Raw genomic sequence first — 12614 nt, forward strand, 5'->3', positions numbered from 1 at the left:
ATATTTGTTGTTTTTAGATTTTGTGATGATGGCCATTCTGACCGGTGTGAGGTGGTACCTCATTGTGGCTTTGACTTGCATTTCCCTAATGATTAGTGATGTAGAGCATCTTTTCATGTGTTTGTTGGCCACCTGTCTGTCTTCTTGGAGAAATGTCTATTTAGGTCTTCTACCCATTTGTGGATTGGATTATTTGCTTTTTTGGTATTAAGCTGCATGAGCTGCTTGTATATTTTGGAGGTTGATCCTTTGTCCATTGCTTCATTGGTAAGTATCTTTTCCCATTCTGAGGGTTGTCTTCTTGTCTTGTTTATGGTTTCTTTGGCTGTGCAAAAGCTTTTAACTTTCATTAGGTCCCATTTGTTTATTTTTGATTTTATTTCCATGATTCTAGGAGGTGGGTCGAAAAGAATCTTGCTTTGATTTATGTCACAGAGTGTTGTGCCTATGTTTTCCTCTTGTTCAACTCAAGAAATCCACTGTGATACTTTTGCAATGGCTGAATGTGGAGGAGATTTAGACAAGGGAAAATCTGCATCTCTAACTGTGACTCTCTGCCTTTCATACTGAGACATTTGTTTCCTTTATTTCAAAAACCATCACGGTGAATGTGTAAGCACAGGAGCATGGGTCCAGAGATGTTCCCCAGGGAGAACTGCTCTATGGAGAGGAAGCCCCAGCTCCTGACAGGAAACCAGCCCTTAAATACCATCTGCACCTGCTCCTGTGGCTGAAGGCAAAACTATTGAATCCTATGTGCTGCCCCAAGGAGGTGTGCTGAGCACCTCCTGCGTCCCCCCTCCTGTCTCCCTGCAGGAGGTGTGTGTCTGGGCTCACACAGACGTCCCTGCACTGTGTCTCTCACACGGGAATACACGGCCGTGTCCTCGGCTCTCAGGCTGTTCATTTGCGGAGGCACCACGCTCTTGGTATTGTCCCTGGAGATGGTGAACCAGCCCTTCACAGAATCTGCATAGTGTGTGCTACCACCACTATTAATGCATGAGACCCACTGCAGCCCCTTCCCTGGAGCCTGGTGGACCCAGTTCATCCAGGAGCTACTAATGGTGAATCCAGAGGCTGCACATGAGGGTCTCAGAGTCTCCCCAGGCGGCACCAAGCCTCCCCCAGACTCCACCAGCTGCTCCTCACACTGGACCCCTGCAAACACAGAGACCTCCTGCTCAGGACACTGTCACTCATCCACTCTTTTCCTCAATCATATCCACTCACATCTTCAGTATCTCTTGTTCTCCATAAATCATCTTGTAAAATAACAGCAAGCACAACCCAGCTCAGCCCAAATTCCATGATGTGTCATCTGAGTTCAGTCCTGATCCCTGGCTGAGAGCACCTGGGAATCCTGGGGCTGGGGCTGCTCTCCCAGAGCTGCAGGGTCAGGCCCGGGCTGGTTTTCATCAGCAGAGGGAGGACCTTATTTGCATGTCCTCTGATGATACAGCAATCGTGGGGGTGGTCTCTTTAGAGAGGACCGTGTCTGAGAGCAGACGTGTGCATTCCAGCTGATTTTGGAGGCACAGATACAATTTTCTGGATGAATAACTACAAGCAGAAGTACAGATGGACTGGGGTACATTTTCAAGATCTCATATGTAGTGAGGGTAGCCCCAGCATCTGAGCCTATGCTCTTTGCCACTGAACCCGATTGCTCTCAGAACCCACGTCAAGCCACAAGAAGAGGTACCCAGTGAGGAATGCAGAACCCTCTCCGTGTAATGAGATTGGGTCTTCCTTTGCTGTATTTATTATTGAGTGTTTTCCTAGAGGATGTGTAGAGGAACAAGGCGCATGCAGGTACATTGGTGTCTGACATTCAAGTGACACCATCTGGGTCTCTAAAGCTCCTTCCCTGTACATGTATTTGGTTATTTGTAGTGTCGAGTTCTAACTGACATATAAGAATGTGCACATATTTACCATGTATATTTTTTAAGTATTGGCATGTGTGTACAGCATGGAAACATCACAGACACCAAACTAGTGACTCCATCCTTCACCCCAAAATCTTTCCCGTTGCTCCTCTGTAATTCTTCCCTCCCACTCCACCCCCTTCCCACCCTGTCCCAGGAAATGTGTGTGTGTTGTGTTTGAATCAGGCAGGCACTGGTTTTAGTGCTGAGTTGTATCCAATGTGTGAATGTTCCTCATTTACTTTTGTGCTCACCTTTGATGGTGTCTGCATGTTCCCTGTGACTGGCTACATATGTATAGATGCTACACAGGGAACCCCCACCCTCCCATCCCCTTTTCCCCCATGAACGTTCTGTCTCCAATAAGGGGTGTGAACTGAGAACACCTCGGATGGTCACAACAAAGACACAGACTCAGGAAAAGGAAGCTCAGCCATAGGATGTAGATGCCTCACCTGTCCCCACACCTACCCCACACCAACAGGGGTCTTCTACAAAAGAGGGCAAGAAATCAAGGAAAGACATGCATCTCCCTCCTGCTTTATGAAAACTCTAGGGAATCTCCAAGTAAACAAAGGACACAAAAGCAAGGACATCAGAGGAAAATCTAGCTCACACTATGGCTTGTCTTTCATCCCCTTTGCCTAGAGTTTGAAAGAGACAAGGTTTGAAATTTTAATCCCAATGTCTCAACATTTCTTTCATGACTCATGACTTTGCATCATCTCACTAGTTTATGACATTTCATTTTTCTTTTCAAACCTATGAGAGCTCTGTAATCTCCTCTCACCCCCTGCCATTCCTGTTGAGACTCATTAGTGAGCCTCACGGTGTCTGGCACTTGGCGGAGGAGCTGGGAAGAGTGAGAGGGGTTCTAAGTGCTTGGAGCTCGTGGTCTAGGACAGCCTTAGTGAGAAATGCACGGTAGGAAATACAGGTCAATGTTGAGATTGGTTTCCTGGGACAATCAACGGACAGGAGAGGGTGGGCAGGGCTCAGGTCTCTGTCCAGCAGGTTCTCATTATCTTTGTGGATTCTCTGCATGGAAGTTGATATATTAGAACACGGCCCCCGAAACTGCTTTCAGAGCCCTGCCCAGAAGCTGCCCCAGCAGTGCTAGGATGGGAATATGTCCCTTTGCTTATCATCCTGCCTGATTCATGTGGAAATTTGAGAGCTGCATCCCTCAGGTGGGCTGCTTCTCCACCCAAGAGATGCAGACATGGATACAGATGAGGGCAATCCCTGATCAGCAGTGTCCACCCCAGTGGATGGCCAGTGGGGTGATACAGTGCATCAGGGAGAACAAGACCCCTTGGGGCAGCTGTCCATGGGAGATTCTCATAACAATGTGAAGGTCGTGTGTGCCTTTCGAAGGGCAGAAGTCATGAGCTGAGCTCAGGGAGTGACTGGACTGTGCTGCTCTTTCTCAGATCATAAGTACCCTCAGAATATACCTTTTGTCAGTATTAAAATAAATATATGGGAACTTAAAAGAAATGTCCCTATTCAGGGGTGATATCTCATTTCCAAACACATGATGTTACCTCCTCATTTGGTGTTTACATAAAAGATATAAAATTATAGCTGGGAGGAAACCTGAAATGTCCCTGGGGTCAGCTGAGAGCCTGAAAAGAAAATCACTGATTCCAACAGGAAGCCTCTTCCTTAACCCACTGTGTATTTGCTCCCGGGTCTGGAATTTGTGCTGTTTGGTCCTGAGTGCCCCATATGGGTCCTGGAAATCCCCTGAAGCCCAGCACCTTCTGTGTCCCTGCAGGCAGGTTTTGTTGGGGCCCACATTGACTCCCCCTCAGTGTGAATCTTGCACAGTAATACTTGGCCTTGTACTTGGTGGTCACATTGTTTAGATACAGGGAGACATGGTCCTTGCACTTGTCTCTGGAGATGGAGATGCTACTCATGATAGATGGGCTGTAGTAAGATCTGCCACCAGCATTTATGCATCCCCTCCATTCCAGCCTCTTCCCTGGAGGCTGGTAGATTCAGCCCCAATCATATACACCAGCGATGGAGAAGCATTCACACTCAACGTTTCTCAGCTAGCCGCCTCCCTTCTCATGTGGTCCTCACTTCACAGACATTCCTGGAAGATTCTTGATTATAAGAGAGAGTGTGGCCACCACAATTCTGCAAGACATGAGATGACGTTAATTTTAAATTTGTGCTCCTGGCAGGAGGTGATATACCTTTTGGTGAAGATCTAGTAGTTTCTGCACACTTTCTGACACAGATGTCCACCTCAGTGACCTGCGGAGCAAATTACATGAGAACAAACATAAGTATCACAGAGTTTGTGAATTATTGACCTAAACCAAATGGATTGCTAGTTATTTCTTTATATGAATGGGTTTATTGGAAATCAACAAAGACGTGCAGTTTGGGTCTGCAGCCATGGTGAGCCACATGCAAATTCCCAGCAATAACGTAGAGGCAAACACGCTTATAAAAGGGAAAAGGAAGCTTTGAGGGTGACAGCAATCCCAGAGTCCATGGGTGTCATTGGCTGAGCTGTGACAGTCTCTCATGGGCTGAGTTCTTGCCGGGAAAAAAGAGGCAGCATCCTTCTTCTCTTGGTGTAAATTATCATTGTCGGGTAGGAGAGCTCCCCCTTCCGGCCTCCTAACGGGATGTAATTGAGGTTTTTGTTCCTTTTAGTTTCACATTTCCCCCTTTTGATCCAGATTACTCTCTGAAAGCATCACTGATCAATAGTCAGGTTTTCCAGCTTCGGGGGCTTTTTGTTTCTCAATGCCACTAAGGGCCTTTCCTGGTTGTACTATCCCAGGTCAAAAAAATTGCACACATTAGAAACCTTTTGGTGAAGTTCCAGTCTTTTCTGACACAATGTATGTTGGTTATATTGGTATGGTGAGAAAAATTACAACTAAAAGGCTTCTAGACATACAGCCAATGAAAGTTTTGATATATGCTTTGTATGTTCTACATCTATCAGTTATCTATGGGTAAACTATCATTGCACAGGACATGCTGAGATACTTATTATCTATACAAGTACAGGTGGGAAGATGAAACCATTAAACCAATCAAGTCAGCTTTGTCCCAGCCTGGAGACTCAGGTCGAGCACAGAGAGACCTGGCCCCAGGTTCCACAATCCATGCAGACCATACAGCATCCCTCCCCAGTCCCGGGTCTCTGCCAAGCTCCCGCCTTCAAACCCTGCCAAATGTCCTCTGGGGCGCACCACAACTCCAGTGATACACTGACATTAATTTCCAAACATACCACATTGTTCCTGCTATTCAGGTGAAAGGCATTGTGTGAAACAGGAGTGGGTTGGACTCTTCAGAATATCAGGAATTGCAGATTCTTGTGACAAACAAGAATCTTTGAGGGAAGATTGGATGTTGAATACAAGAGCTATTCAGGCTCTTAAATGTTTATAAATGGTGAAATATATATATATATATAATGCATATAATAATACAAGCTTTTAAACTTGAATTATTAGTTATTAGACATTTAATATCTTGTATAGTAACTCATATTTAAAACACGCGGTCATGAAGAAGTATTTCTGTGTAGCTGGTCCTAAAATAGTTGGAGGAACAGGGACACCCCTGACTCTGTGAAAAATGATTCAAGTTCAGGGACAAGAAAGTTCCCTGGAATCAATGTGGATGAGGCTTCCCGGGTCGGCAACCATCCGGTGGAGAATTCAGAGACAACCCCTCCATGTCCTCCTCTGCACCTGCTCCAGAATAGGGGCCCTGGCTTTCCTGGTGGTCCTCTGCATTTTCTGCTGAGAGTGAGCCCTCCTTGGTGGTCCCGCACACCCCCGCAGGCCTCCTTGTCCAGCTGCTGGGGCTCTGTGTCTGGAATCCCACTGATTTCCCCTCACTCTGTGTAGCTCACGAACACATGGTGGGTCCTCAGATATAACAGAGCCGGGCGTCACAGGGAACTGGTTCTCTGCTGTGTCTCTGCAGACAGACACTAATGTTTGCAGGGATACCATATACACTGTGTTATGGCCAGTCCCCAAACACCCCAGTCACTTCAGTCTTTCCCCTGGGGGGTGAGGGATGCAGTCCCAGCAGTCAGCACTGTCTGTGCTGCAGTGTCCAGAGACCGAGCAGGGAGGGAGAGGGTCTCCCATAGTCTTGGCCCGCCACCTGCACCAGCACCTGGGACAGGACACCTGGGGAAGGAGAAACAATGGACACCCACTTCACAGCCGTCACCCCGTAATTCCACCTACCTCAGAGCCAGGAGATTCTCACAGATGAGAGGTGCCAGCAAGAGGAGGAATGGCCAGAAGGATTTCATGTTGTTTGGGACTAAATTTTTGACTTTCAGAGAACTATGGCATTGAAGACAAGATCCCTGACTGTGAAGGGGACAAGGAGCGCTTAACCACACTTTAATCAGGCTTCTTGAAGTGCTTTCCTCAACTAGGTCTTGACTTCTAGGGTTTGGGTCCATCTTTGCCTAGTTTTATCAAGAAATCCGCTAAGTCAGGTTGGAGAGAATTCCTATACTTGTAATGGAATCACCCTCAATATCTGATCCCATTCAGCAAACCTGCTGTCTCCCAGGTGATGTCTGACTCCCATGGCCTCCCCTCCCTTTAGCAAGGATTCTCTGGAGCCAGAACCCCCTGCACTTGAAGTCTCCTCATCGTCAAGTTCCTTCCAGTCCAGCTCACCATTTTCTTGGCCATAAACCTCCATCTTACCACCTGTGCTTGGAATTGAGCCTAGTTTCCAAGGCTGCTTCAAATACCAAAAGTGAGACTGCATTCCTTCTACAAACATAATGTTTGTATTTGTAACATCAATATCAAGCTTACCACCGTGACTATGTAATTCATGCCCCAAAGAACTTTATCTGTCATAGACATTTTCCACGTCAGTCAGAACACAGCACTTTGGGCTTAGAGACACTAGCCTGTACTTCAGACCTACACATGGGGCCAGTTTAAGGGAGGACATTGTCAACTCATAGCACAAAAATGCAAAAACTATGTCAGTAAATGGATCACAAGAGGCTGACTTATTGGGAGTTGAAGCAAGAAGAAAGAGGCTTGACTGACCTCAGAAGGGAAGGTGTGTGTGCTGGGTGGTTCAAGTACTGGCCACATTGTAAACGTCCATGTGAGACTGTAAATACAACAGCCGCGTCCTTTAGGGCTGCAGATAGATTTCACTGAGTGTGTGAATTTACAAACATGGACTCCCTGAGTGATGAGGGTCACAGCATGCCTTACCATCGCGTGGAGCTTCTCAGGACGTTCACCAGGTTGGAGGATTTCAGACTCACCTTGAGAATTATGGTGTTGCCAGAGCTCCTTCCAGAAGTAGAAAAAGTATGCTAAATTTCTGAGTAAAACTGATATTTTCTGAAAGCAACATAAACCACAGCAATGAAAGATTAGAATATAGCAGAAGGTGTGTAGTAGAGCTGGTGGTCAGGAAAAGCAGCCCAGGGATTCTAACCAGAAATCCCCTCCCAGCCCCCCTGCACCTGCTCCTGGGCTCAGCCCTGTGCTCGGTGGGTCCTGAGCCCCCCTGGTGGGGATGGGCCCTGTGAAGGGAGGTTTGTGTCTGGGCTCACACGGACTTCCCCTCCCTGTGCCTCTTGCACAGTAACACACGGCCGTGTCCTCGGGGGTCACGGAGCTCAGCTGCAGGGAGATCTGGTTCTGGACGTGTCTCTGGAGATGGAGGTGCGGCTCTTGAGGGATGGGCTGTAGCCAGTGCTTCCACTGTAACTTATGCCTCCCATACATTGGAATCCTTTCCCTGGGGTCTGACGGATCCAGCTCCCGTAGTAACTGGTGATGGAGACCCCAGAGACAGCACAGGTGAGGGAGAGGGTCTGCAAGGGCTTCACCAGTCCTGGGCCCGACTCCTGCAGTGTCACGTCAGACAGCACACCTGGGCACAGGGAGAATCCGTCGTTGTTAGTCACCTGTCGTCACAACCATCCCCACACCCCCATGCCCTGCACCTGAGACCCTCACCTTGGGGAGCTGTCACCAGGCAGAGGAGAAGACCCCACAGCCTCATCTTCTTCAGGATCACAGCTCTGCCTTCCCAGAGACCTCACACCTGTCTGATGAGAGAGCTGTGAGCTGGCACAGCCCAAGCCTGGATTTTACAGTAGAGAATGGAGGCAAATTTGCATGTGGCGGAGCCCTGCTCTTATAAGTGGGGATGGAGGGAGGTCACGCTCCCTGTGGTCTTTCTGTGCCTGGGTGAGGTCTCTTTCCTGCCAGTCACTCAATATGTGAATCTGGGTTAGGGCAGCAACTGGTTTATGAGATACACTGAAATCAGGTTAAAACAGGACAAGACTTCCTAAGCAAAAGAATAAATGCTGGACGATTTCAAATCTCATGCGTTTTTCTAGTAGATATTAAAGCGGTTAGCATTTGTTCAGATGGTTTCTAAAAACCAGCACATTTATATATCTGCAAGTGTCAAAACTTCATATGTATATTTTCATACTTAATTTGTGTATATTGGTTTAAAATTCTCACAGTATAAAGAATGGTCCTTTGCAGTATATATGTTTTTGATTTAACTACCTACGACCTTACTGTAATCTGAATAACTACATCCCGAGCAGAGGAAGGTGCAGGCAGGGAGGACCCTTGATTACTGATGTTGGAAGTTTTATTATTCTGTCTACGATGCGCTGTGCAAAGTCCTCTCTTATGCCAGCTCATAGCATGTTGCAGAGGGCCCAATCTAATCACACCAGAAATAACCACACTTTTATATAAAGAAAACTTTGAAACTAAAGAAGTGACATTGCCCCTGTGTCACCCAGCCTCTTTCAGTGTTGACATGATGATGACAGAAGGTTAACCAACCTGCTGCCTTTGTCTCCTGTTATATTCGAAGCTGGAGCTCAGGGAGGGAAAATGAAGAGGGTTCGTAGCATATGTTTGCTCAGAATAATGTCACCTTTGACCCTGACAGGAGTCCCTGACTCTCCAGCCTCCCTCTGCCCTGCTCCTGGGGCCCAGCCCTGAGGTGCGCGGGTCCAGGGCTCCCCACATAGTATATAAAGTTCTTAATACACTATGAACACCATCTTTTGTCAGACATGTGATTTGGAAAAACATTCTCCTAGTGCACATTTGCCTGTTCATTTCCTGAATGGTGTCTTCGGTGGGACACACGTTTTTAATGTTAACAGAGTCTAGTTTATCAGTAATTTCTGGAGTGGATCATTTTCTGATGTTTTATCTAAAACTTCCCAAAAACGGCCAAGCTCTATTGTCCACGGGATGGAAAACCCTGACATGCACACAGAGGCACTAACACTGGCAGAGCCGAGCTGGTAAGAATCCCGTTGCAAGATAGACGGGGAAGCACGGATACACCTGACTCCAGGAAACAACGTCCCAAGTTCATAGACAGGGACGCTCCCTGGAATCATGATGCATGGAGCCTGTGGGGGAGGCAAGGGTCCCGTGGGGAGACCTCAGCTTCTGAGAGGAAGCCCCCCGGGACATCCCCTGCACCTACCCTGAAACTGGTCCTCTGGTTGCCTGGTGACCTGGGCGCCCCCTGGTGGCCGGAGCGGCCCCTGCAGGGAGGGGGTGTCTGGATGCACCCTGACCTCTGCCTGTCCTCCTGGGGCAGGAACGCAGGGCTGAGTCCTGGTTCCTCACGGGGCGGAGCTGCGAGGAGCCCTGAGTCTGTGATGTGTCCCTGGAGGTGCAGAGGCCTTTTGGAGAAACAGGATGCACCCTGTGCTTCCCAGAACCGAAGCCCCCAGCCCCTCCAGCCCTGTCCCTGGGGCTGAGGGATCCAGTGCCAGCAGTCAGCACTGTCTGTGATGGAGGATCAGAGGCTGAGCAGGGGAGGGAGAGGGTCTTCCATAGTCCTGGGCCCGCCACCTGCACCAGCACCTGGGACAGGACACCTGGGGAAGGAGAAACCATGAGACACCCACTTCACAGCCGTCACCCGGTAATTCCACCTTCCTCCGAGCCAGGAGATGCTCACAGCTGGGAGACGGAACCCAGAGGAGGAACGGTCGGAAGGTTTTCATGTGCTTTTTGATTCAGCCTTTGTCTTCATGTTCTGGACGACTTTTATATTGGAAACACGAATATCAGTCTCACAGCCCATGGCCATATAGCTCATGCCTGAATGAAGCTGACCTGTCACATATATCTTCTAAGTCCAGTCATGGCCGTTTCTGCATAGGGACACTACACTGTTCTTCAGCACTGTGCCTGGGGTCACGTTCAACAATTGTCCCAAATCACAGAAATGTGTAAAGCGTGGCACTAAGTTGGAGCAGAAATGTGCTCATTTTCATGACAGGAGTTGAAACAAAGAAAGAGCGTATCACCTTCACTGACCTCAGATGGGGATGTGTGTGTGTGTGTGTGTGTGTGTGTGTGTGTCTTGGGTGATTCAAGGAACCGGTCACACTGTACATGTCCCTGAATGACCAGGAAATGACGTATGTATTGTGGGTGGTAATAAAAGCTGCACGTGTGGAATCTGTAATGAGGGTCACTGCACCTGCAGTGCTGGTTGACTGTGGCATTAGAGCCTACAGCACTGCATGCCGCAGACGCCAACTGCTCTGTGCAGGTGACGGAAAGATGGAGGGTCTGTCTCTTCCTTCCACATCCACCAACGCAAAAACATTAATAATCTTTAAAAATCTCCTGCACCTTCTCAAGACCTTCAACAGTTTCAACATTTACACTCACTGTGAAAATAATTGTGAGCCCCAGTGTTGTTTTCAGAGTATTTGAGAAAAAGAAAAAGAAAGCAAAAATAAAGACTTCGCTCCTTAGGATAATGTGTCGGTAATTCTGTGTGTGTCTGTGCGTGTGTGCCAGTGTCTCTGTGTGTGTGCAAACGTGTAAAAAATCAACTGAATGTCAATAAAAAATTTAAATGAAAATACACACACACACAATTTTCTGAGCATGACATAAACCACAACAATGAGACATTAGGACAGAGAAGAGGGTCTCTGGTGGAGCTCCTGGGCAGGGAGAGGAAGCCCAGGCTTTGACAAGTATCTCTCCAGCCTCCCCCCTGCACCTGCTCCTGGGCTCAGCTTTGTACTCAGTGGGTCCTGAGCGGCCCCTGCTGGGGATGAGCTCTGGTGCAGGGAGGTTTGTGTCTGGGCTCACAGGGACTTCGCATCACTGTGCATCTTGCACAGAAATAGACGGCCGTGTCCTCGGGGGTCACGCTGCTCAGTGACATGGAGACTTGGCTCTTGGAGGTGTCCCTGGTGATGCTGAGCCGGGACTTCAGGGCTGAGTTATAATATGCGCTTCCACCGCTAGCCATAGCACCAAGACACTCCAGCCCCTTTCCTGGAGCCTGGCGGACCCAGCATACAGCATTGCTGGTAATTGAGAATCCGGAGACCGTGCAGGTGAGGGAGAGGGTCTGCGAGGGCTTCACCAGGCTGGGCCCCGACTCCTGCAGCTGCACCTGGGACAGGACACCTGTGGACAGAGAGAAGCACCGGTGACTCCTGGGCTCAGAGGCAGCTTCCCCGTGTGTTCCTGTCTGAATCCCCGAGACACTCACCTCTGGGAGCTGACAGCAGAAAGAGGAAGAACCACAGAGGATTCATCTTCTTGCAGATGAGATTCACGCCTCCCAGAAAATCTCCTCAAGCTGGAGGAGAAGCCTGCATTTATGGGAACTGGTGCTTTGTTTTTACCTGGTGGCCTAAGGGGAGATTTGCATATGGGAGGGACCTTTGTATAAAAAGCAGAAAGTAGTGAAGGGAGGTCCCTGTGTCTGGGGCTCCCCCTGTGAGCGGTGTTCTGACTGTGCCCTCAGAGAACTCAGTCCCCACCTGGTCCCCCTCCCCGTGCCTGGAGGTCTCTTTGTCCAGGAATCAATTTATGCTGAAGGGCTGGTCAGGAAATCAGCTGTGGTCCAACTTCAATTATTAATTTTGGGAATAGTCTTTAATCCCATGGAGGTTTTTATCTTCACTTATCAAATACCCACCACACACTCAGGGTCCCATAGATAGGTACAAACTCTTATGTTTTGCTTCCTATGGTAGCTAATGTTTGTTTCCTTGATACGCAAATATTGGAGACCCAACCTATATGTAATCGTTAGTTGGAAAAATTGAATGTTTAATTCACAACTTCTTTAGTGTCTCACTTAATGTAGGTGAGCATTTCTCCATCTGAAACAGCTTAAATATTATCCCCAGCTGCTCTAGAGGTCGAATTTTACATAACAATTAAACATACACTTAGTTTTGTGAACAAAGTGGTCATTTCTGCTGAGATGACATCTTCCCAGCACTGCTGACTTGGCCAGTAGACTGTCCTGTGTTTTTCCTGTGCACAACTGAGTGTATGAGCACCGGGGACCTCAAGACAGCCCTCTTGTGAGTGGACATGGAGGAACCCCAAGGCAACCAAGGAATTAGAACAGACACTCCTGGAAGCTCCGCAGCCCTCCCATATGCTGGGCTTGTGGCCTGGTCACCGTGCACAGACTCACTCCTCCTTGCAGTGATTATTTCTTACTCTCTGTGTTGCTGACAGTGACATGGGAGCTCAGCTCACATAGTCCCCACCACCCTGGGTGAGAGAACAGGCATGATGCTTGGAAGTGATCCTTCAGAGTGAATGGCTTGCAGAGGGTGAGGGCGTCATGTGTCAGAGGAAATCA

General features: G+C 48.3%; 1 pseudogene and 1 gene segment (V, D, J or C); both read right to left on the minus strand.

The window, feature by feature from the left end:
• Positions 1 to 6014: 6014 nt before the first annotated feature.
• LOC130852030 (immunoglobulin heavy variable 4-59-like) lies at positions 6015 to 7985 on the minus strand (annotated as a pseudogene).
• Positions 7986 to 11024: 3039 nt separating this feature from the next.
• On the minus strand, positions 11025 to 11574 carry LOC130852031 (immunoglobulin heavy variable 4-38-2-like). The segment is given in 2 exon segments: positions 11025 to 11416; positions 11502 to 11574. Coding segments are annotated over 2 exon segments (438 nt in total).
• Positions 11575 to 12614: the final 1040 nt, after the last annotated feature.

This window comes from Hippopotamus amphibius, chromosome 4, assembly GCF_030028045.1.
Source record: "Hippopotamus amphibius kiboko isolate mHipAmp2 chromosome 4, mHipAmp2.hap2, whole genome shotgun sequence".
NCBI lineage: Eukaryota > Metazoa > Chordata > Mammalia > Artiodactyla > Hippopotamidae > Hippopotamus > Hippopotamus amphibius.